Raw genomic sequence first — 26436 nt, forward strand, 5'->3', positions numbered from 1 at the left:
TTGACCCCACACTGCTGGGTGATACACATCCTCCTCCCAAAACCTGGCACAGAGAAGAATGCCACTGTGGCTGTTAGGTCCAGGTCCAGGCTAAGTCAAGTCTGGAGCCTGAATTTAGTTGAGAGTAGGCCTAGCTGGGCACTGATGGTTCACACCTGTCATCCTAGCTACTCAGGAGGCTGAGCTCTAAGGATCGTGGTTCAAAGCCAGCCTGGGCAGAAAAGACTGTTAGATGCTTATCTTCAATTAACCACAAGTGGCGCTGTGGTTCAAAGCAATAGAGAGCTAGCCTTGAACAAAAGAGCTCAGGGATAGTGCCCAGGCCCTGAGTTCAAATCCTACAACAGACAATTTTAAAAAAAAGAGTATACCTGGTGTCCTCTTCTGTCTGGGTCTGCTGGGATCCATCTACTCCCAGGTCCTTCCCAGCGACCACTGACCTTCAGTGTCCTTCCTCCTTTCCTTACCAAACTTCCTGTTCCTGATGCTCCGGGAGTGACCATCAGTTTGAGGAACAATAACATGATGATAGCTGGCCACAGGTGGCTCACACCTGTGACCCTAGTGACTCAGGAGGCTGAGATCTGAGGATCACATTCAAAGTCTGTGAGACTCTTTTCTCCAATTAACAACCAAAAAGCTGGAAGGAGAGGTGTGGCTCAAGTGGTAGAGTGCTAGCCTTAAGCATAAAAGCTCACACACACACACACACACACACACACACACACACACACACACACCCCACATACATACACCACATACATACACACACACACACACACATCATACATAGATCTAGATCAGAGTTCTAGACCATATGCAAGGTTTCTGCTCTATGATGATTCATTATCTTCCCCCTTCCTTTACCCAGGCCAGGGCTTTACCAAGTTAAATCTACCATGAATGCAGGAGCTGGTCCCCAAGCCCCCTGTAGGCCAGGTCTCCATTGTGTCTTCTTCCCACAACCAGTTCTTTCTGTGGTGTCACCCTGCAGCCCCAAGTGAGAAGCTGACAGACAGAAGATGAAAAAGGCCAGTTTCCTGCCTTCCGAGGGCCTGCGTGTGGCTGGGGACAGGCATGTGCGCGCAAACAGCTGGAACTTGAAAGAGGAAGAACTTGTTCCCTCAGGGAATCACAGACAAGACTTAGCAGACATGTCAGAAGGCGAGAGATTGCTTCCAGCTGCTGGGACTCAGGGGCCAGGACCCCAGGACCGGCACTGTCTACGCCGCTCCCCTCCACTGAAGAGGGGCCACCTCAGACATCTTCAAAGGACACTCCTAATGAAACAGAGAGCTGAGCAACTGGAACCTTAGCCTTGCCTGCAACCCCGCGAGTACTTTTTCATCTACTTTATGTTAATATATGTATCCTATGTTATCATCTATCATATATAAAGATTAAAACATATGACATAACATATAATACATTATATATTTATTATGTTATACAAAATTTATTGTTCTATATAAATCTGTTATGTTTGCTGGGAAGGTGGCTCAGTGGTAGAGTGCTTGCCTTGCATGCAGGAGGCCCTGGGTTCGATTCCTCAGCACCACATAAGCAGAAAAAGCCAGAAGTGGCGCCGTGGCTCAAGTGGTAGAGCGCTAGCCTTGAGCTGAAGAGCTGAGGGACAGGGCCCAGGCCCAGACTTCAGGCTCCACAACCAACCAAAAAAAAAATCTGTTATAGTTATTATATAATGTTATAAGTATGTATCATATACAACAATAATATATAATATATCATATATCATATATGATAATACAAAATGTGACCATAAATATCTCATATATGATACAAATAAATATAATAATATAGATATAATACATATAATAATATATATAATATATATTATATAATATATATAGTATATATATACTATATATAATAATATCTAATATGTAATCTACCTATTTATATATATTATCCATCTATTATCGAGATAGATACATAGGTACATAGATAGTCAGGGGCTAAGGGTTGAACACCAGGTCTCACACAGGCTAAACAAGTGTTCAATCACTGAGCTGTACTCCCATTCCCAGAATCTCGTCTTAAAGAACTGCATTGGAGCCAGGAGCAGATTGCTCACGCCTATAATCCTAGCTACTCAGGAGGCTGAGATCTGAGGATCACAGCTCAAAGCCAGACTGGGCAGGAAAAGTCTGTGAGACTCTTATCTCCAATTAAACACCAGAAAACTGGAAGTGGTGCTGAGGCTCAAGTGGTAGAGTGCTAGCCTTGAGCTGAAGAGCTCAGGGACAGTGCTCAGGCCCAGAGTTCAAGCCCCCAAACCACCACCAACAACAATAACAAAAAGAATTATTAGACAAACACAGCCCCCTGCTTTGGTAAGTCAGATTAAGTCATTTTGGTATAAAATTTTAAAAGTATAGTGGACATGAAAACTAGACTGGAAAGATTTATATTGGGAAAGTACGTAAAGAGAAAATGGAATTAACTGCTCACTAATTTAGCCAATATTTGTATGTAATGCCAGGCTTGAGGCTACAGAGTGGAAATAGAGAGATACACAAAAACAGACATCCTATTGTTGTTGCTGTTCTGGTCCTGGGGCTTGAACTCACAAGCTAAAAACTAATAATAGTAAAGTCAAATAATATTTTGTATTTTCTAACCAGATATTAAAATGATTTACCTTTCATGTGAAAAAGTGCAGAACAACCCATTTGCGTCCTATTATTTCAGAACAAGCAATCTACTTTTCACACTTCCGCCTGCTTCCTCCCTCATTCTCTCATCTCTCATCTCTCCATCTTCCCTCCTCTCTTTTCTTTCTTAATTAATTAATGTTTTTTTTTATTGTGAAAATACCGTACAGAGGGGTTACAATTACATGAGCAAGGTAATGAGTACATTTCTTATCAAGCATTGTTGCCTCCTCCTTTGTTTCCCCTTCCCATCCCTTCCCATCCCTCCCATCTTCCCCCCTTCCTTCCTCCCCCCTCCTCTCTCACTCTTCTCCCCTCTCCCCAATCCCCTCCTTGCTTTTTCTTTTTTAACGCTTGAGAAAAAAAAAAAAATCAAAGGATAGGTTCTAGTTAGGGGAGACTTTTTATATTTGGGACTGACCTGGGATAAAATTAATAATTTGATCCAATAGGCTTTAAGTCTCTATTTCCTTTCCACAGTTCTGATGCTGCTCATAAGTAACCAGAAAAGACAAGAAATGATGTTTTCCTGCTTCTCCTGCCTAGCTGTGGCCGGAGAGTGGAGGCTATAAAAGTCTCTCTGTGATCCTCCCTGTGGCAATTAGGCCATTGGGAGGGAAAGTGGCCATTTGTGCTTCTCAATAGCATGCAAATGGCTGACTGTAGGTGCCAGGGCACAGCACAAGCCTCTCGGCATTTGCAGATGGCAAGCGAGAGAGCCTGAGGGAGATGTCACCCATTCCTCTCCATCACACGCCTCACTCTGTCTCTCCTTCTCTCCCTCTCCTCCCAGAATAGGACTGTCCACAACGGAAGACCCTTTTGCGGCTATGTGTAGCAAACATAAGTATGGAAAAATCCACTCGCACCCTGGAAACAGCAGCAGCAGTAGCATGATCTGTTAAAGTTCACACAGTGGCACGTAGAGTTTTCAGAGTACTCTGGAAGGTTGAGGGAAGGGTGTGTGTGTGTGTGTGTGTGTGCGTGTATGTGTGCGTGTGCGTGTGCGTGTGTGTGTGTGTGTGTGTGTGTGTGTGTGTTTAACAAATTAGTCAGCACCCAGCCCTGTTGGAAAGCTGAATCAGTGGCGCCACCTACTGCCAGAAACGCATGTTCCAAACAGGTCTATGAAGAAACAATGTATTGTTTCATTATTATTATTGTTATTGTTATTATTATTATATTTTGGTCAGCCATGGGCTTGAACTCAGGGCCTGACCACTGTCCTTGAACTCTCAAGAATAGTGCTGTACCACTCTGAGCCACATTGCTACTTCCGGTTTTCTGGTGGTTAACTGGAGATAAGAGTCTTCCGGACTTTTCCTGCCCTGCCTGGCTTTGAACAATGATCCTCAGATCGCAGCCTCCTGAGTAGCTAGGATTACGGCACCCGGCTTTGTCTCCTTTTTTTTTTTTTTACAGGAATGAGAAGTGAGGATCAGAGAGTCTCCGGTGGAGGCTGAGAGATGACAGAATTTCCCTCACCTTTCTAGGTATCCTAGTGGCTTTCCCTATGCATGCCTGCCACCTACAGCAGATGTCTGACCTGAGGCTCCAGGGGAGTTTGGAGAAAGGCAGCCATCTTGCCCTGTTCCCTGCTCCAGATGCCTGAATAGAAACAGGTTCCACTGTAGAGAAGACTCCAGGGAAGGCAAGTGGTTTCTGAGAAGATATCTAGTAACAGCACTCAATAGACAGCCTGTCTGCTCCACAAATGTCTTAGCAAACACCAGACCAGTGTCTTACCTGGAAAATGCAGTTTCTGTTACGTGGACCGCAGCAGAACCTCAACAGACACTTGTTAAGTGGATGGCTACCAGCACACCTCTAGTCTCAGCTACCCAGGAGGCTAAGGACTGAGGATCGCAGCGAAAGTCTGTGTGAGACTCCGATTTCCAGATAGCCAACAGAAAAAAATCCAGAAGTGGAGCTGTGACTCAATTGGTAGAATGTCAGCCTTGAGTGAAAAGCGATAAGGGAAAGCACTCAGGCTCTGAGGTCAAGTCTTAGTACCAGTACACCACACACACACACACACACACACACACACACACACACACACACACACACACACAAGGATGGGTGCAAGAGAGCATTTAGAGATCATGTCTCATCAATAATCCATCATTAGAATTGTCCCTGTGTTGTTCTAACCATTGCACTCCTTGGCCCTAGTGACACTGCATTCTCTGCAGCGGTGGTGGGGTTTCCACGACCTTTCCTGTACTCCCATTAAAACTCTCTGATTTCTGCCACAGAAAGTTTCCTTTCTCTTTGTAGACCGCAGTCCCCATCTCTGATCACTCTGCCGCGCACGCAGTGAGCATCCTACCCGCTGAGAAGACTGGCAGGGGAAGAGCAGAACCAGGCTTCTCTGAAACTGGCCCATGAACACCTAGGCTCAGCACTGCCCCCTGTTGGAAGAAGTAGGTAAGACAGTTAACCCACAAAGCCAGCATCTGCTTGCCACTGAGCTCTCCTGATACACGTGCCTGCTTCCTGACGCTAAAGCTCTTTTGCTAATACCATCATCTTAACAGTCTCTTGCCTTCCCCACCTTGGGCTCCCATCTGTAAAAGGACACATCTGGCTCCGATTACTTCTGTGGTCCTTTGGGTCACTCTGGTATCACCTTGGCAGTCTTGAGCATCTTACACTGGACTCTAAATACAGCAGTGACCTTTTTTTCCTCCATGATTTACAGTCACCACTGTACCTAATCTGCATGTTAATGTGTTCCTTCCTGGAAGTCATTTTCATAATTGCTACAGGTTATTTTGGAGAAGAGAGGGAGGGTTGTGGGGGAGGGGGGATGGTGGTATGAGGGTTAGCCAAATCTATTCCAGCTGAGTTAAGAGAATCCTTAATATTCCAAACCATCTTTCTTCTCCACTACCCCACCCCGACCCTCCTGTCCTGTTTGTCCTCCTCTGTCAAGTCATTCAGGACAAAAGGAAAAATGCCTTAGAGTCCAGCCCCCACTTCTCAGATGCTCAGAGAACCATGGTACAGGCCCATGGTGGGGACCATTTTCCTGGGCTTTCTGATGGGCAAGCCTCTAACTATCATGCAGATTTCTCTAGGCCTTCCTGTCATGTTGCCATCTGCCTGGCCTAGCCCTGTGAGCTGGGAGACCACACACAGGTAGGTTAACAAAGTCTTGTTTTTCTGGTACTGCAATTTGAATCCAGGGCTTTGCATTCAATTAGATTGCTTGGCTGGTGTTCAACCAATTGAGCTACACCTCCAGTCCTGTTTTTGTTTGTTTGTTTGTTTGCTTGCTAATTAGAGATGTACTCTTGAGGACTTTTCTGCCTGGGCTGGTTTCAAACTGCAATCCTCTAGATCTCAATCTCTTGCTAACTAAGATTACAGATGTGAGCCACCAGGGTCTTCGGACACAGAAAGAGAATGCACACATCAATAGTCAATATTACCCCAGCAACTCATTCCACATAATTATTAATTACAGAGTATCATGATTGTTTACTATAGTTCAGAGTTAGCAAAAGTAGGATACTGTAGTGCGTGTGTGTGTGTGTGTGTGTGTGTGTGTGTGTGTGTATGTGTGTGTGTGTGTATAGGTACTGGGGCTTCAACTGAGGGCCTCTTAATCTTAGTTTTGTTGTTGCTGTTGTTTTTTGGCTCAAAGCTGGTACTTTCCCACTAAAGGTGCACCCCAACCTCTACACCTTTCGATGGTTAATTGGACATAAAGAGTCTTATGGACTTTCTTGCCCAGGCTGGCTTAGAACTGTGATCCTCAGATCTCAGTCTCCTGAGTAGCTAGGAGTAAGCCACCAGCACCCAGAGAGATACAAATATTTTAATTTGCCTTGTAACATCTCCTTAGCTGTGAAAGGTGGACTTTACAGCTGCTGCCTCTCACCCCCCCACCCCTGCCCCCAACACTATACATTGAGCCAGGCAGGTTTCGAATGGAAAGCTATGGCTTTAACAGGAGGGCTGCTTTGCAATCGCCTCGCTGGGCTCCAGAGGCTCATGGAGGCCCGAGCCTCTCCTCTGGCTCTGCTTCATGCAGGCCCAGGTGCCAACAGAGCCTTCAGCAGGAGGAAACCTGGGCCCTGCGATAATACAGAGGCGGACCCAGCGTTCTAGAAAGGGGACAGGGGTCTGAGTCCAGGCTAGGGGCCTTCCCGGGGCCAGGCCTTGAGGAAGGAGGGAGAGCAGGCCAGTCAATGGCATTATTTCTTTCTCCTTTCTCATATACAGTCTTGGAGACCAGAAACTGCCCTCTTAGAAAAAGAAAATGGAATGCTTTAAAGGTGAAAACAACCACCAAGAGAACAAAAGTAGCTGAGTGCCAAAGGCTCACGCTTGTGGTCCTAGCCACTCAGGAGGCTGAGATGTGAGGATTGTGGTTCAAAGCCAGCCTGGGGAGGAAAGTCCGTGAGACTCTGATCTCCAATAAACTGGCAGAAAATCAGAAGTGGAGGGCTAGGAAGGTGGCTCAGTGGTAGAACGCTTGCCTTGCATGCATGAGGCCCTGGGTTCGATTCCCTAGCACCACATAAGCAAAAAAGAAAAAAGCCGGAAATGGCACTGTGGCTCAAATGGTAGAGCACTAGCCTTGAGCTGAAGAGCTGAGGGACAGCGCCCAGGCCCAGAGTTCAGGCCCACGACCGGAACCAAACAAAAACAAAAACAGAAAATCAGAAGTGGAGTTGTGGTTCAAATTATTCCTGAGCAAAAAAAAAAAAAAAGCTCACGAACAGCACCCAGGCACTGAGTTTAAGACCCAATAATAGCAAACACACACACCCCTCCCATATATATATATGCATGCGTGCACACACGCGCGCACACACACACACACACACACACACATACACACACATACCACATACACAAAGCAGTTCTATTTTATCAAATTGAGCAGTTCTAGAATCATCTGGATTCTAGCCTAGCTGGATTGCCACATACTCACTCACTCAGTGGTTGACAGACCTTTCCCATAAAATCAAATGGAATAAAAAATTAGGGTGCTGAGAAAAGTGGCTCAGGTGGGAGGATGCCTACCTACCTAGTAAGCACCCTACTACAGCCAAGGTAGGAGTGTAGACAGAAAGCCAAAGAATACCACTGACAGTAGTTGGGAGGAAATACAAAGGTTTTGTTTTTAAAAGTGATAAAAAAAATATTTCAACAGAGAAACTGAAAAATAAAATATGATATCATATGATGGTGAAAGAATAAATAACCTAATATAACCCGTGATAACTGGAAATGAAATAATGTATCCAGCTGATAAAGAGTAGAGGTAGAAACATTGCTTATTGATATGGACAAAAGTAATAAAGAAGTGGGGGATGGAACTGAGGAGTCAATGGTTTCATTGATACAATTTCAATCTGCAATTTTTTTTTTGAGTCGATCTTGGGGCTAGAGTCTCATGGACAGCCAGGTGCCAGCCCCATGACCGACCAAAAGAAAAAGAGTCACAGATTTTCCTGCCCGAGCTGGCTTTGAATGGTGATCCTCAGATCTCAGCCTCCTCAGCAGCTAGGATTACAGGCGTGAGCCACCCATGCCCAGCATGTTCCTGAGCTCCTTTGCTCAAGGCTAGTGCTCTCCCACTTTGAGCCACAGCACCACTTCCGGTTTTCTGGTAGCTAACTGGGGATAAGAGTCTCAGAGACTTTTCTTCCCAGGCTAGTTTTGAACTAGTGATCCTCAGATCTCAGCCTCCTGTGTAGGTAGGATTACAGGTGTGGGCCACTGGCACCAGGCTTAATATATGATTACTAGCTAAACTAAAACTATTTGAATTTCAACAGCATTTCTACTCACAACTCACAGAATTTTAGCTCCCAGACATTTTTTTTTTTTTTTTTTGGTCCGGTCGTGGGGCCTGAACTCTGGGCCTGGGCGCTGTCCCTCAGCTCTTCAGCTCAAGGCTAGCGCTCTACCACTTGAGCCACAGCGCCACTTCCAGCTTTTTTCTTTTTTGCTTATGTGGTGCTGAGGAATCGAACCCAGGGCCTCAGGCATGCAAGGCAAGCGCTCTACCACTGAGCCACCTTCCCAGCCCTCCTAGACATTTTTGATAGTCACTAGTTTTTTGTAGTCTTCTGGATCTCAGTCCCCAGGCTGGAACATGGGACTTTGCACATCCTAATCACACACTCTACCAACTGAGCTCCATCCTCAGCCCAAGGGAATTATTTTTTTTTTCTTTTGTCAGTCATGGGACTTAAACTCTGGGCCTGGGCACTGTCCCTGTGCTCCTCAGCTCAAGGCTAGCGTTCTACCACTTGAGCCACAGTGCCACTTCCGGTTTTCTGGTGGTTAATTGGAGATCAGAGTCTATGGACTTTCCTGCCCAGGGTGGCTTTGAACTGCGATCCTCAGATCTCAGCCTCTTGAGTAGCTAGGATGACAGGCAAGAGCCACCCGTATCTGGGGGGAACTATTTCTTTTTGTTGTTGTTGTTGTTGGTTATGGGGCTTGAACCCTGGGCCTGAGCGCTGTCCCTCAGCTCTTCAGCTCAAGGTGAGCACTCTACCATTTGAGCTACAGTGCACTTCCGGTTTTCTGAGTGTTTACTGGAGATAAGAGTTTCACGGACTTTCCTGCCTGGGCTGGCTTTTGAACTGCGATCCTCAGATCTCAGCCTCCTGAGTAGCTAGGATTACAGGCATGAGCCACCACCGCCTGGCTGGAACTATTTCTTTAAAAGTCCAATTATGCTGTATGATTATAAATACCATCTTTATTTTATTTTTTTGTGTCACGACTGGGGATTGAACTCATGACCAGGGCACTGTCCCTTTTCTTTTTTGCTCAAGACTGGCGCTCTATTACTTGAGCCACATTTCTACTTCTAGCTTTTTGCTAGTTAACCGGCGATAAGAGTCTCATGGACTTTCCTTCCGGGGTTGGCTTTTAAACATGATCCTGAGTAGCTGGGATTACAGGCGAGAGCCGCCACTGCCTGGCGATGGCTCATTTTTATGTCTGATAGAATCAGCTCTGTTAGTTTTTCTCTAGTGTTTCCCTAACTAGCTCTGCTTTTGTTTTCCCCTGTGAACTGTAACAGAACTTGTTGGTATCCTATTAGGTTTTTAAATTAAGTTAGGGAAAATGACATGGTTTTTTTATTTTTGTTATGTTGATTTCACCCTGGGCAAAAAATCAGGAGTGTCTTTCCATTTGAGAATGCTTTTGTGTTTTTCAGAGTGTCAAATTACATTTGAAAATGTACTTGTTTTCAACTTAATGTAGTAGCCTTAGGAATGTGACACAAAAACCTACTCTCCGGAGAAAAAGACCAGTTTTTTTCATGCTAACCTTCTTCAAGCCCCAAATGATGCCCGTTTCCAGACTGTCCAAGGCCTTTAATGAACTATTATCAATGTCAGCTGTGGAGAGATGCTTTGGGCTGCCAGGAAATGCCAGGGACAAGGTTTATTATCTTTTTTTTTTTTTTTTTTGGATCTGTTTCTTGGGGGCACAGCAGGAAACCAGATCTTTCCCACCTAAACCGTGAAATTTCTTGAGAAAGATAAACAGCTTCTCTCTTCTTGAGGATTGGGAAAGGGAGGTGAATGTTACTCAAGACATGAATCTTAAGACAGAAGCATTCAGAATAGAGGAGAAATAGAGAATGAGCACTTCAGGGCTTGTAGATAGGAGAGAAAATCCTTGTAATGAACTGGACACTGGCTTTTCTACAAAGAAACACTTCCACCCACTACCCCTGAACTTGCCCTTTTTGGCTTCACATACTTATGCACAGGAGACAGAAGATGGTAAGCAAAAACAGATTCTTAACACAGAGAAGGAACTGAGAAGAACCGGACAGCTCTGTTTCCATCAGTGAACAATCTTTCCCAACCCCTCTCTGAGCCACGCCTAGAGGACTAAGCCCTAAGTACCTTTAAACTTTAAGATTGCTGAATTTTTTTTTTTTTAAAGTATTTAACTATTTAGAAAGTTTGAGCCAGGTGCTAGTAACTCACCTGTCATCCTAGCTTCCCAGGAGGCTGAGATCTGAGGATCATGATTTGAAGCCAGTCTGGGCAAGAAAGTCGATAAGACTCATCTCCAGTTAACCACCAAAAAGCCAAAAGTGGCCAGGTGCTGGTGGCTCATGCCTGTAATCCTAGCTACTCAGGAGGCTAATATCTAAGGATCATGGTTCAAAGCCAGCCTAGGCAGGAAAGTCTGTGAGGCTCTTATCTCCAATAAACTACTCAGAAGAAGCTAGACATAGCACTGTGGCTCAAGTAGTAGAGCACTAGCCTTGAGCAAAAAGTCGCTCAGGGAAAATGCTCAGGCTCTGAGTTCAAGTGCCAGGACCAGCACAAAAAAAAAAAAAAAAAAAAGAAAGAAAGAAAGAAAAGAAAAAAGAAAAGAAAAGAAAAGAAAAAAATCCAGAAGTAGAGTTAAGGCTCCAATGGCAGAGAACCAGCCTTGAGTGGAAAAGCTAAGGGACAGTGCCCAGATGCTGAGTTCAAGCCCTAGTTCTGTACAATAATAAACAAATGCAAATCCGGCTAGAGCTCTATTACTATCTGGAGGGACAGTGTGCATTAACTCTATTCATACTCTGGGCATCTGGAAGATAGGAAGGGACAATCACCTTGTGAATGACCTTCTAAACAGAGGGTTTATCTTTCAACCTCACCTTCAGGTCAGGTCTGGTGAGATCAAGGTGAGTGTATTATGTGTGGATGCTTAGTTGTGAAGCGTGGGTCAGAGAGACCACCCAAGGAGGCTGACCTCACTTCCAGATCTGTTCCCAATTTACCGGGTGATCAGTGCCAACCCCTGGCTGTGTCTTGTTTTACCCTCTGAGCTCCCAGATGAGAACGCAGGCGTTCTTACTAACTCTGCTGAGACAGTAAAGAGAAAAATACATCAAAGAGAATTAAAAAATTCTAGCCAGGCGCCGCTGGCTCACACCTGTAATCTTAAGTTACTCCAGAGGCTGAGATCCGAGGATCGTGGTTCAAAGCCAGCCTGAGCAGGAAGCCCATGAGACTATAATCACCAAGTATCTATCTGATCACCAAGTAATCAGCAAAAGGCCAGAAGGGAACTTGTAGCTCAAGTGCCAGACTGCAAGCCTGTAACATAAAACCTCAGGGACAGTGCCCTGGCCCAAATTCAAGCCCTAGAACCAGTAAAAGGAATATTATTTTGGAAGCTGGGTGCCAGTGGCTCATGCCTGTAATCCTAGCTACTCAAGAGGTTGAGATCTGAGGATAATGGTTCAAAGCCAGCCCGAGCAGGAAAGATCATGAGACTCTTATCTCCAATGAGCCACCAGAAAACCAGAAGTGGCTCTGTGGCTCAAGTGGTAGAGCACTAGCCTTGAGCTGAAGAGCTGAGGGACAGCGCCCAGGCCCAGAATTCAAGCACCATGACCACCACCAACAACAAAAAAGAAATATTTAAAAAAATGTTATCTCCATGTCAGAATGACTCACATAATTTCTCTGTTCCAGTACTCTTCCTAATCAGGAAGAAAGGAAACTATTAGATCACTTGCAAATTATATTTGAAAAACAACAACAACAAAAAACTATCTACTCAAGAGGCCGAGTCACCCCTTTAACCATGGTTTTGTGGCTGTGTTTGATCATTTGAAATGGCATAAGTAGTTGGGCCCTGATGGCTTATGCCTGTAATCCTAATTACTCAGGAGACTGACATTTGAGGATCACAGTTCAAAGTCAGCCTGGGGAAGAAAGTCCATGTGACTCTTATCTCCAATGAACCACCAGAAAACTGGAAGTGGCGCTATGGCTCAAAGTGGTAGAGCGCTTGCCATGAGTAAAAGAGTTCAGGACAGCACTCAGGCCCTGAGTTCAAGCCTCATGACCAATGGCAAAAAAGAGGGGGTGGGGGGGGCTGGCAAGGTGGCTCAGTGGTAGAGTGCTTGCTTTGCATGCATGAGATCCTGGATTTGATTCCTCAGCACCACAAAGCAGAAAAAGCCGGAAGTAGCGCTGTGGCTCAAGTGGTAGAGTGCTAGCCTTGAGCTGAAGAGCTCAGGGACAGTGCCCAGGCCCAGAGTTTAGGCCCCACAAAGGACAAAAAAAAGGGTGGGGGGAGAGGGGAGGGAAGGAAGCTGTGTTCCATTAGTGGAAGAGACTTCAAAGCCCTCAGAATTTTGACAAATAAACTTCAGAGTGAGGTCTTCCCTCTGTAGCCGGCAGGGGAATGCTGAAGTTGAGTCAAAAGAAGAAAAAAAAAAAGTGATGATCATTCTGGAAATGATTCTCTAAGCTCAGAGAATTGTCGGTTATATTTGACAAGGAAACACATGTAATTTTATGAAACCCCATATTTATGCTTTTCCCTTTGGCTGTAAGCGTGTTTATTCCCTACGTTCATGCCCATGCCTAGTGAGCATCTTTGGAGTAAGTAATTCAATCTGGGAAGCATTTTGTGGCCTGGATTAGTGAAATCTTTCTCCTACACAAAAGCCTCAAGTGAAATCTCATGCAGACAAAAGAAATTAAACCAGAACGCCACCACCCACACCAGAACCTTAGTCCTAGCTGTTTTCTCTAGCTCTGAGATTGTTTTCAGGTGAACAGAGCCAGAGATAAAACATCTAGGTTGGACAGTTGGTTTTCAACTTGAGGGGAACTCTCCCTTTTTCTTTTTTTTTTTTCTTTTTTAGTTGATCATGGGGTCTGAACTCTGGGCTCTACCACTTGAGCCACAGCACCACATCCAGCTTTTTTTCTGCTTATTTGGTGCTGAGGAATTGAACCCAGGGCCTCATGCATGCTAGGCAAGCACTCTACCACTAAGCCACCTTCCCAGCCCCAAATTTTGATAATTTGATTGGCTTTCTGAAGTTTGTGGCAACATAAAATGTTCTTACTAGGAGTACACAATTGTTCACTGATAAATCCCATCTCTACCCATCTTTTTTTTTTTTTTTTTTTGCTGGTTGTGGGGCCTGAACTCTGGGTCTGGGCACTGTCCCTCAGCTCTTCAGCTCAAGGGTATTGTTGTACCACTTCTGGCTTTTTCTGCTTATGGGTGCTGAGGAATCGAACCCAGGGCCTCATGCATTTGAGGCAAGCATTCTACCATTGAGCCAACTTCACAGCCCCATCTGTCCCTTTTTCTAACATCTACCAATACTGAAAGCAGTGTGTGTGTGTGTGTGTGTGTGTGTGTGTGTGTGTGTGTGTGTGTGTGTGTCCATCTGTCTCTCTGGGCTTGAAGTAGGACCTACCTCTCTGATTTATCTTTTTTGGTCATGATCCATATTTAAGCCACATCTAAACTATCGGCGTTTAATCGGAGATAAAAAATCTCAGACCTTTCTGTCCTGGCTGGCTTCAAACTGTGATCCTCCAGATCTTAGTCTCCCAAGTTCTAGGATTACTGGCATGAGCCATGGGCACCTGGTTTAGAATTGTAGTGTTGTTTTGTTTTTTTAATTTTTATTTTTTTGGTCGGTTGTGGGGCTTGAACTCTGGGCTTGGGCGCTGTCCCTCAGCTCTTCAGCTTAAGGCGAGCACTCTACCACTTGAGCCACAGCACCACTTGCAGTTTTCTAGTGGTTAATTGGAGATGACAGTCTCACAGACTTTCCTGCTGGCTTTGAACTGTGATCCTCAGATCTCAGCCTCCTGAGTAGCCACTGGCGCCCGGCTGGTTTTGTTTTTTCCTGGTCAAATCAACTATATTCTTTCCATTGTTTTCCAAGTCATCGCGCAGACTATATTAAATATAAATTTTGATAATTTTTTTGGTCGGTTGTGGGGGTTGGCCTATGGGCCTGGGCGCTGTCCCTCAGCTCTTCAGTGCAAGGCTAGCGCTCTACCACTTGAGCCACAGCTCCACTTCTGGCTTTTCCTGCTTATGTGGTGCTGAGAAATCAAACCCAGGGTTTCATGCATGCTAAGGCAAGCACTCTACCACTGAGCCACATCCCCAGCCATCCAACATGGCAGCACCAGGTATGAGAGGCCTGAAATGAGGCCAGTTTGAACTGAGATATGCTTTAAGCATAAAACACATTGGACTTTTGAAGACTTAGCATCAAAAAGTAGTTCAAGTTGGGCACAGGTGGCTCATGCCTGTAATCCTAGCTACTCAAAAGGCTGAGGTTTTAGGATCGTGGTTAGAAGCCAGATCAGGCAGGAAAGTCCATGAGACTCTATCTCCAATTTATTAGCAAAAAGCTGGAAGAGGAGCTGTGACTGAAGTGGTAGAGCACTAGCCTTAGGCATAAAAGCTCAGGGACCACACCCAGGTTCTGAGTTCCAATCTCATGGTAAGAAAGAAAGAAAGAAAGAAAGAAAGAAAGAAAGAAAGAAAGAAAGAAAGAAAGAAAGAAAGAAAGAAAGAAAGAAAGAAAGAGAGAAAGAGAGAGAGAAAGAAAGAAAGAAAGAGAGAGAGAGAGGGAGGGCGAAAGAAAGATAGTTCACTAATAATATTAAGCTAGGCTCTAGTAGTTCATGTCTGTAATCCTAGCTTCTCAGGAGGCTAAGATCTGAGGGTTGAAGGCAGCCTAGGGAGGCAAACCAGCCAAAGGCCAGAAGTGAAGTCAATATATATATAATAATCAAATATATATAGATGAATTTAATTCCATTTATATGTATATGTGTATATATATGTACATACACTCTGTTCTTAGCTCTTGGCTGTACCAATTAAAAGCAGAGGGGGGGGGGTGTTGGTATGCTCTGCCTCCTGACAGGAAGACATCATTGGCTGGTATCTGATGGAAGGAGGATCTAACCACCCGCCTACCTCCCCCCTCCCAGATGAAGATGGGCTGAGCTCTCCAAGGTGACTTTCCAGTAGAACAGCAGGATCAGACTTGTATATCAGTGCAATGGCTCCAGTCCATTTCTAATTCTTTTTGGTCTGATTTCATTATCAAACAGATATTTGGAACATGATCATTTTGTAAAGTGAAAACAGATTGCCTGTGAAGACGTTTATCATCATGGGCAGGAAGGAGTGTGGCGCATACCTGACATCCCAGCTACTTGGAGAGGAGATTGGAAAGATCTCAGTCCAAGGCCAGATCAAATGATAGGTTACAAGACCCTCATCTCAACCAACAAGCTTGGAATGGTGGTGCACACTGTAATCTCAGATTACGTGGAAGATAGGATGACTGCAGTCACAGGCTGGTCTCAGGCAAAAGCAGGAGATTCTACCTGAAAAATAAACTAAGCAGAAAGACACGGAGTCATGACTCAAATTTTAAAGAACTTCCCTAGCAAGTGCAAAGTCATTCAATCCCCAGTACTCATGAGAGAGAGAGAAAGAGAGGGAAGGAAGGAAGGAAGGAAGGGAAGGAAGGAAGGAAGAAGAGAGGGAAAGAAGAAAGGAAGAAAGAAAGGAAAATTATAATCAGATATATCCAATCTAAGCTTGTCTTGAGAATTACATCACCCATAATACTGGTTTAAAAACACTTCTACTTAACAAATGAGTCACACTTTTGTTTTTAAAATTAGAATAGAACTTTATTTTTGGAATTGAGCTTTTTAAAAATGATTTCATACTTTAAAGTAGGCAATAAGTTTTGATACATCAAGATGGATATATATTTAGTGTAAATCTTTTTAAAAAAAGAACAACAAAGATTCAATAGTTTCTAATTAAATGGTTAAACTGGATTATTTATATGGAGATAACTTCAAAATTATAAATAAAAATGGAAACAGATGGCCTTTAAAATAGCATTTATAACATAATTTATAACATAATTTGGTTTTGGAGAAAAATGTAGGATAAAACACTTTTCTAGAAAAGTATGATGTCATTGCTTTATTATAAATAAAAATATGCCGGGCACTGGTGACTCATTCCTATAATCCTAGCTACTCAGGAGGCTGAGTTCTGAGGATCATGGTTTGAAGCCAGCCCAGGCAGGAAGGCCCGTGACACTCTTATCTCTAATTAACCACCAAAAAAAGCTGGAAATGGAGCTGTGGCTCAAGTGGAAGAGCACTAGCACTGAGCAAAAAAAAAACACACAAAACAACTCAAGGGGCAGTGCCTAGGCCCTGTATTCAAGCCCCAGCACTGGCAACAATAAAATAAAATGCAAATAAAAAAGGAGCCTCTCCTGGGTACACAGTCTTGCTTAGGGCTGGTGGTGTGCAGGAGTGAGCCTGGTCTTCTGAACCCCAGGGTCTGAGTCACAGGATCAAATGAGTCTCCGTCAGTCAAATGAAAAGAAAGCTTGGTGTTTTCTAAAACTCTGATAGCTATGATTTTTTCATAGAAGTGATATTTAAACATCTACACAGCCAGGTGCCCGTGGCTCATGCCTATAATCCTAGGTACTCAGGAGGCTTGAGATTGGAGGATAGGGTCAAAGCCAGCCTGGGCAGGAAAGTCTGTGAGATTGTGATCTCCAATTAACTACCCCCCTCCCCCAAAAAAAAGCCAGAAGCAGAGCTGTGGCTCAAGCGGTAGAGCTCTAGCCCTGTGCAAAAAAAAAAGGTTAAGGACAGAGCCTAGGCACTGTGTTTAAGCCCCAGTACTGGCACAAAAAAGAATTTAAAAAAATAAAATTTTGCTTTCCAAAAGTGAGTTTTACATTCAATTGTACATAGTAAGCACATTTCCAAATGCATTGGCCCATATTAATATTACTTTGTTCTGGAGAAACTGAATTGGTATTGTACGGCTGTAACACACATCCAGAGCTGCACACATGTATGTATAGGTGTGCATTTAGTATCGCCTATGCCCCTACTTCCCCAAGCTACAATCAATTCCTTTACTTTCAGCGGGAGCAATTCTTTGGGAGCACCCCGATCTGACACCATCTTGAAGGTTAGGAGCAAGCTTCCTCAACTTAGTGCTTTCCAAAGTACTTCCTGATTTTTCTCCGGAACTTTGCACAATTCTGCATGGCCATAGGATGGGCATTGTTCTTCTGCTTGACAGATGAAGACACAGGAGCTCAGAGAGGTTAAACAACTTGCTGTGGTTCACCCAACAAGACAGAAGTAGGACCCAACCGGGCGGTCTTGCTGGCCAAACCTGGGGGAGGGGGGAGGGACAGTGTGTGTGTGGGGGGGAGAGAGTGTACTGATCTATCCTTAAACCAAACTGAGAGGAAGTCTGGTGACCATTGTCAGAAATTGCCTCCAGGAGCCGGTAGATCCCAGACAAGCTTAAACCAATGGCCAGAAGGTCTTTGGGATAAGTCTCTCAGAATGTTTATATGTATTTCCGAATGTTTATAACACATATTTACAGTTATTCCTATGTCACCAAGAGAACCATGTTGAGAAGTAAGCTTAGTATTGGTGTTTTTAAATTACAGCATTGTTCTATATAACCATTCCAACATACGATAGGCAACATATACATACAGTCTTGGCACAATTTATATTCTGCAGGTGCACTGGCTCATTCCTACTACGGCTGGTTTGCAACTTCATTTGTACACATTTGTAATCTCCTTGAGGACGAATCCCGAGCTACAGTTCACTGCTGCTCAATGACTCTGACCCCGAGGGCTCAGCACAGCACTGTGCATGCAGCAGGCACTCAGACCATGTTTGTTGAATGCGTGCATGTGGTATGCCTTGATGCACTTCCATGAAAGTAGACGTGAAAGTAGGCAGGATTCTACTTATAGCACTTTGCCTGAAAAGATTTGGGATTTATAATAATAATAATAATAATGACAGTAATAATAATGATAGTAATAATAATAACTCATCATTTCCATAGTAAGCAGTATTTTGTAAAAGGCATAAGAAATGTGGTCACAAATTTAATACAAATTCTGCATTTAACTACTCTTTGGTTATCTCAACAAATTATTTTTTGTTTTTTTTAATACGAAAGTGAGTCTAAAAAATATTTTTTAAAAATGTCACTACAGAAATTAGCTTAATCTGTAAACATAATCAACCCTGTAAACATGTATGTACTACATATTTGTGCAAGTGTAAAGGCAGCGACAATACAATGATCTCAGTTCTTCACCGGGTGTGCAAAAGCCGTTCTGTGAAGCTCTCTCATTGGAAGAACAAATTCTAACTACCCTACAAATTAAAATGCCAAGGCCTGCCCCATTGGGCACCCAGGCCTCAACCCTTTCCACCCACTGCAACCTCTCCTTATGATCCACTTTGGTAAAGCTGCAATATGAAAAAGTGCCAAATACTTTTAAAGTGAAGAAAGTGCCGGGCGCTGGGGCTCATGCTTGTAATCCCAGCTACTCAGACTGAGATGTGATGATTGTGGTTCAAAGCCAGCCCAGCCAGACAAATCCTAGCTCTAATTAACTAGCAAAAAGCTGCACTGGGGCTTTGGCTCAAGTGGTCAAGAGTGCCAGGCTTGAGTGAAGTGAGAGCCCAAGGTCCTGAGTTCAAGCTCCAGGACCAGTGTGAGCACATGGGTGCACGTGTGCTCACACACACACACACACACACATGTGAGGAAAGTAAACACATTTTTTTGCAATAGGTAACATACTCTCCAAAAGTTCTTCCAAAAATCCTGGCAATAAGGGGCCCGCTAAGAATAAATACCGGCATTAACACTAAATACAACTAAACACCTTGGTGTTTCCTTAATATGAAAACAATTCCAAACTTCAGTTTTCCTTCTCAAAAAAAAAAAAAAAAAGCATCCATTTTTTTTTCACACATGACACTTATCACAGATACTTCACAGTTACATTTTCAGTAGTTAAAAAACGAACAACTGCCTAGCAAATACTGCAAGAAAAAAAAAAAAAAGAGGTAAATGTGAAGGAACGAACTCACTGTGTTAGGTTTTCAGGACTTCTAAATGGTAGCATGGAAATTCTTAAAGACAGAACGAATGCAGCCCTGGCTCTGAGAAAAATAAAAGTGGTGGCAAAGTTGCCGTGCGTTTTCTTTCTAACCTTTTTTTTTTCAGTGATTTTTTCCTGTGCTAGCTGGGGCAGATACGGTGGCTAAGTGTTTAGGTTTTGTTTTCCCCAGACACATTTAAGATACGTTTTTGCTTATGAAAACGGGGGGTGGGGGGGGAATAAAAGACACCATGGCTTGTTTGGTTTAATCAACTCCATCAAAACCCTGAGTGTTTTCGATTGCCATCTGCAGTTTATCCCATAATTCTTCAAATGATCCATAGGGTGGCAGGTCCAAGCGATTGAAGCTGAAAGGAAGATAGAAGCTGGTTAGGAAAAGACACGGTCAAACACAAAAGTTGGCACAGGAAAACACAGCCAGATGGCTGCCGCTTGAGGATCGTGAGACTCTTATCTCCAATGAAACGGCGTGAACGGGAGGAACTCTGGGCTCTGGGGACGCTGATCTAGTGAGGGTTTAGCATCGCTCACCAGGTGTGCGCTCTGGGCAGCTTCTCCGGAGCACCCCACTGCTCCACCGTAAATGACTGTGGTCCATTTGAGCCTGCAAGGAACAAGAGTTTCTTGGTGTCGTGTAGTCTCACCAGGAACATTCAACACCCGTGTAGAACCTACATGCCCATAGGAATAAACCAACCCAGAAGAAATGCAGCCTGCCCTGTGCCAGCCACGCCTGTGAAGCCATACTTCTTTGCCATCTAATGTGTGAGCGCCCAGGAATACCTTTAGGTGTTGCATGAGTGTCGCCTGTTTTACAGCTCTGAACACCACTGCACAGTTACGTGTGAGTTTCTTCACAAGTACACAGGGAAATGGGTGTTCTCAGAATTTTTTTTTTGTTTTCGTACTGGTCCTAGGGCTTGAACTGAAGGGCCTGGGCGCTGTCACTGAGTGAGCTTTTGTGCTCAGGGCTAGTGCTCTGTCATTGGAGCCACAGTTCTACTTCTAGTTTCTGTCAGGTGGTTAGCTGGAGATAAGAGTCTCACGGACTTTCCTGCCTGGGCTGGATTACAACCATAAACCTTAGATCTCAGCTTCCTGAGTAGCTAGGATTATAGCCATGGCCCACCAGGGTCATATACGTTTTTTCTTTTATTATGAATACGTTCTTTTCTTTTATCATGAATAATTTTAGAAACTTTTCGCTCTTCGGTATTCATTGCTCTTTGTTTCTTTTCCTCCTTTCTTCCCTCCTGCCCTTCCTAATTGAGTTCTTGCCAGTACCAGGGCTTGAACTGGACTTTCACTTTCATTTTTCACTCAAAGATGGCACTATACCACTTAAGGCACAGCTTCACTTCCAGATTTTTGCTAGTTAATTGGAGATAAGAGTTGTTCACCTTGCTCTGCCCAAGGTGGCTTTGAATCACGATCCTCAGATCTTTGCCATCTGAGAAGCTACTTTTACAGGTGTGAGCCAAGAGTGCCCAGGTCACTTTTGTTTTGTTTGGAAAAAGGTATCACTACATAGATGAGGTTAGCCTTGAACTTACAATTTTCTTGATTATACCTCCCATGAGCTGAGATTAAAAGTATGTCACCATGCTCAATAATTCTTGGGTTTTTTTTGTTTTGTTTTGTTTTTTGTTGGTTGTTGGGCTTGAATTCTGGGCCTGGGCGCTATCCCTGAGCTCTTCAGCTCAAGGCTAGTGCTCTACCACTTGAGCCACAGCACCACTTCTGGTTTTCTGAGTGGTTTATTGGAAATAAGAGTCTCATGGACTTTCCTGCCTAGGCTGGCTTTGAACTGCGATCCTCAGATCTCAGCCTCCTGAGTAGCTAGGATTACAGGCATGAGCCACCAGTGCCTGGGTTTTGTTTTGTTTTGTTTTTTTTTTGGCCCAGTTGTAGGGCCTGAACTCTGGGCCTGGGAGCTGTCCCTCAGCTCTTCAACTCAAGGCTAGCGCTCTACCACTTGAGTCACAGCGCCACTTCCGGCTTTTTTTTTCTTTTTGCTTATGTGGTGCTGAGGAATCGAACCCAGGGCCTTGAGCATGCAAGGCAAGAGCTCTACCACTGAGCCACCTTCTCAGCCTTGTTTTTTTTTTTTTTTTTTTTGGGTCCGGTCGTGGGGCCTGAACTCTGGGCCTAGGCGCTGTCCCTTAGCTCTTCAGCTCAAGGCTAGCGCTCTACCACTTGAGCCACAGCGCCACTTCCGGCTTTTTTCTTTTTGCTTATATGGTGCTTAGGAATCGAACCCAGGGCCTCATGCATGCAAGGCAAGCGCTCTACCACTGAGCCACCTTCCCAGCCCCTTGTTTTGTTTTTTTTTTTAAGTTGAGCTAAATGTTAGCATAGATGACAGAAACCTGAAGACAAATTAGTCATGAAAAGAGAGTTAGCGTGGCTCCATTCTTTTTCATGATCCATGGAAAATCCTTACCATAGAGTTCAGCAAATCCATTCATAGGCACACGGGACGTGCCGGTGACAAACTGGAGCAATCTTATTCTTTTTTCTGAGTCCATCATTAAGACTGCCTGACAGAAAGTCAAAACTTCGTTTAGGAAACAATACTTGGGGAGAAAAAAATAACTATACCAAAAATATGCTGCTAAAATTGAATTGTAGCATTAATTACCACTGACTAAACTTGCATGCTATTTTAATTAAACCTGTCTTCTTGAAAGTCTATCTCAAAGGCTTCATGGAAACTTTTGTGTTTTTTTTTGTGCTATTAGTGGAGCTTGAACTCACCATCTTGGTACTGTCACTCAAGGCTAGCGCTCTACCAAGTGAGCTATAGCTCTAACTCTGGCTTTTTAGTGGTTTAATTGGAGATAAGAGTCTCACAGATTTTTCCACCTGAGCTAGCTTCAAATCTTGATCCTCAGGTTTCAGCCTCCTGATGTAGCTGGGATTACAGGCATCAACCCACTAGTGCTTAGCTCTATGTGCCAGTCCTGGGGCTTGAACTCAGGGCCTAGGCATTGTCTCTGAGCTTCTTTTGCCCAAGCTTGAAGAAAAGCTCCATTTTCGGCTTTTTTGGTGGTTTGTTGGACATCAGAGTTTCACAGACTTTCCTGACTGGACTGGATTCAAATCGTAATCCTCAGAGCTCAGCCTCCTGAGTAGCTAGGATTACAAGTGTGAGCTACCAGTGCCCGGTCTATGGTAACTCTTTAGAATGTAATTATACCCTAACAAAGTAGAATTTTCTTTTAAGATGTAACTTATAGCTTTTTAAAAATTACACTGAGGGGCTGGGAAGGTGGCTTAGCGGTAGAGTGCTTGCCTAATATACATGAAGCCCTGGGTTCCATTCCTCAGTACCACATACACAGAAAAGGCTGGAAGTAGAGCTCTGGCTCAAGAAGTAAGAGTGCTAACCTTGAGCAAAAGCAGCTCAGGGACAATACCCAGCCCTGAGATTAAGCCCCAGGACTGGAAAAAATTTACATTAATTGAATTTACTGAACAGCACACATATTTACAGGAAAATTGGAAGAAGCCATTAAAGACAGAGAATCTCTACTTCAGTTGGAACTAAAGGCAGATTTATGTATGACAGCCATGATTACTGTGTCAACGCCTTCTGAACACATTGCTTGCTTATCTTTAATACGTATGGAGGATGGGGCCTGTGTCCAGAGAAGTGTGCCAAGTTCAACAACAGAGGTACATTTCTCTGAATTATCTACAAATAAGTCACTAGGATGGTTCATCAAAAGTTGATGTATAGGGGGCTGGGAAGTTGGCTCAGTGGTAGAGCGCTTGCCTTGCATGCCTGAGGCCCTGGGTTCGATTCCTCAGCAACACATAAGCAAAAAGAAAAAAGCCGGAAGTGGCGCTGTGGCTCAAGTGGTAGGGCACTACCCTTGAGCTGAAGAGCTGAGGGACAGCACTCAAGCCCAGAGTTCAGGCCCTACAACCGGACCAAAAAACAAAAAAAAAAGTTAATGTATAGCTAGACACCAGTAGCTCACACCTGTAATCCTAGTTACTCAGGAGACTAGATCTGAGGATCATGGTTTGAAGGCAGCCTGGGCAGGAAAGTCCCTGAGACTTTTTTTTTTGCCAGTTCTGGGGCTAGAACTCAGGGCTTGAGCACTGTCCCTGAGCTTCATTTTTGCTCAAGATTAGTGCTCTACCACTTGAACCACAGCGAAACTTCTGGCTTTTTTTTTTTTTCTGTTTATGTGGTATTGAGGAATTAAACCCAGGGCTTCATGCATCCTAGGCAAGCACTCTACCACTATAAGGCACACTCCCAACCCAACCTCCATGAGACTCTTATATCCAATTAACCACCAAACATATCACAAGTGGAAGCCCATGGCTCACACCTGTAATCCTAGCTACTCAGGAGGCTGAGATCTGAGGACTGTGGTTCAAAGCCAGCCTGGGCACCAAAATCTGTGAGACTCTTAACTCCAATAAACCATCAGAAAACCTGGTATGGTGCTGTGGCTCAAGTTGATAGAGTGCTAGCCTTGAGCTGAAGAGCTCAGGGACAGTGCCCAGGCCCAGAGTTTAAGCACAACCAAGTAGAGCTGTGGCTCCAAGTGGTAGAATGTTAGCCTTGAGCAAAAGAAGCTCAAGGAGGGCTGGGAAGGTGGCTCAGTGGTAGAGCACTTGCCTTGTATGCCCGAGGCCCTGGGTTCGATCCCTCAGCACCACATAAGAAAAAAGCCGGAAGTGGCGCTGTGGCTCAAGTGGTAGAACGCTTGCCTTGAGCTGAAGAGCTGAGGGGCAGCGCCCAGGCCCAGAGTTCAGGCCCCACAACCGGACCCCAAAAAAAAAAAAGAAGCTCAAGGAGGGAAAAATGGGGAAAGAACAAGGGAAGAAGTGACATTGTCCAAAAAGAAATGCATTCTTTACTTGCCTCATGTAACTATAACCGCTCTGTACAACACCTTTATCACAACAATAAAAAATAACAAAAACAAATTCAGGGACAGTAGCCAGGCCCTGAGTTCAAGCCCCAGGACTGGTACACACACACACACACACACACACACACACACACACACACACACACACACACACACACACCCCACATACATACAAATAGTTGGCACGCATATGATTTGATCTCACTCTGAGGAAGTGAGGAAATTTTCCCTTACCTTCCAGAACCACTGGATGACTTGGTGATTGGCACAGTAGCCATTTTTATACTTGGTGTGTTCTCTCCAGTCATTCACATCGACGTCTCCCAATCCACACATAAGGAGCTGCAGTGGACACACACACACAGGAAGGTGGAAGGTTGGAAGCCAGGAGAATCACCGGTTCAAAACCACATTAGTCTACAAACAGTGCTTCTTACCTCCAGCTCATTTTCATCAAAGATTTTGATGAGATCCTGTGGTATTAGTTCAAAAAACCCCTAGTAGAATAAAAGAAGTATTAAAAAATTTGGCTAGCAGGTTCAAGGGACTGTGATACAGTTCCTCCACGTCAACCACACGGGCTGTTCATGGAGCTCTCCATTTTACCAAGGAAATGGCTCCAGTCCTCAAAGTGGTTATTATAAAACATCCACATACAGGTGGATGTTCATGGATCAGGCCATGAGGCTGAGATCTGGAGGATCACAATTTGAGGTCAACCAAAGCAGAGAGATCCATGAAACTCTGCCTCCAAATTAACAAGCAAAAAGCTGAGCTGGAGGTGTGGTTCAAATGGTAGAACACCAGCTCTGTGCAAGCAAGGGCAGCAAGTGTGAAGTCCTGAGTTCAAACTCCAATACTACTAAAACTAATAAATTAAATCTAAGTATAGATGTGTGTATGTGTGTGTGTATGTATGTGTGTGTGTGTGTGTGTGTGTGGTCAATGTTCATTGCTTAAGACTTGGTACTGAGATTTAACTCAGGGCCTCACATTTGCTAGGCAGGCATTCTACTGCTTAAGCCAGGAACCCACCTTATTCTGAATAACTGCAATTAAATAATGAACATCTATTTATGGAATTTGTTTTTAATATAATTTAAATAATTTAAACAATAATATATAATAATATAATTTAAATAATATAATTTGCGTGGTTTAATCAAGCAAGCCATATACCTATCTTTTGGAGCTACAAGGAAGCTCAGTACTGGAAACTTATGGACTGCACGAAACTGTAGAAGAACATGAGGAAGAAAATAAAAGAAAATAAATACCTCTTTAAAAGCAGACATCTGCTTCTGGATTCGGTTGACAAACCGCCATTGTATTACAAGGCTAAACACAAGACAGAAAAAAAATCCCACATTTGGATATTTTACATATGAACCAAGGAAAACAAATAGCAAGACAGCTTTATTCTACTTAGAAACGGAACATAAAGATGAGCTAGGAAGTGGTGCTGTAGCTCAAGTGGTAGAGTGCTTGCCTTGAGCTGAATTGCTGAGGGACAGTCCCAGGCCCAGAGTTCAAGTCCCAGAGCCAATAATAAACAATAAAAAAGACAGGTTATATATTATATGTAACCAATAATATTACTATTTAATAGTATGCAAATGCATGAGAATATATATAAATACATATGGTACTAGCAGTTGAATTCAGGGCTTTGCTATGCACTGCATTTTCCATGAGAAAAAGAGCTTTGGGCTTCTGGGGATGGAGAAAGAAAAATCCCAGAAGAAAGTACAAAATTATTTTGAGGAAAATGCTTAGGTAATAAAATACTCACTAAATATATTCCTTTTTGTTCTTATTGGTGACCACGATTTCTGATCCTCCATTTTTCAACTCATGTTGATGTGTCTGAAATTAAACATGATACCTGGATATGTTATTTTAGGGAGAACACATTGAAAAAGTATACAGATGATAGCTATGCCAGGGCCTGGTGTTTTAAATCAAATCCATTCAAAAACCGAACACTAAGAAAACCTAAATATTAGTTTTACTAAAATAAACACGGAATGAGTCAAATGTTAATGACACTAAGTAGGACTGAGAGACTGCCTTTGTAGTT

The 26436-nt window shown here is 43.8% G+C and overlaps 1 protein-coding gene across 6 annotated transcripts in view; it reads right to left on the reverse strand.

The window, feature by feature from the left end:
• Window positions 1-19074: 19074 nt before the first annotated feature.
• Nedd4 (NEDD4 E3 ubiquitin protein ligase) overlaps window positions 19075-26436 on the reverse strand; it is a 63315-nt gene continuing 55953 nt past the window's right edge. For all 6 annotated transcript variants that reach the window (XM_042687660.1, XM_042687659.1, XM_042687656.1 and 3 more), the window contains 7 exons: window positions 26149-26222; window positions 25634-25694; window positions 24794-24853; window positions 24591-24698; window positions 21905-22001; window positions 19993-20065; window positions 19075-19808 (listed from right to left, as the gene is read on the reverse strand). In XM_042687660.1, coding sequence (XP_042543594.1) covers window positions 19706-19808; window positions 19993-20065; window positions 21905-22001; window positions 24591-24698; window positions 24794-24853; window positions 25634-25694; window positions 26149-26222 — 576 coding nt within the window. In that variant the 3' untranslated portion in view covers window positions 19075-19705. The remainder of the gene's footprint in view (window positions 19809-19992; window positions 20066-21904; window positions 22002-24590; window positions 24699-24793; window positions 24854-25633; window positions 25695-26148; window positions 26223-26436) is intronic.

This window comes from Dipodomys spectabilis, unplaced genomic scaffold (genome assembly GCF_019054845.1).
Source record: "Dipodomys spectabilis isolate Male_0828 unplaced genomic scaffold, ASM1905484v1 ptg000108l, whole genome shotgun sequence".
NCBI lineage: Eukaryota > Metazoa > Chordata > Mammalia > Rodentia > Heteromyidae > Dipodomys > Dipodomys spectabilis.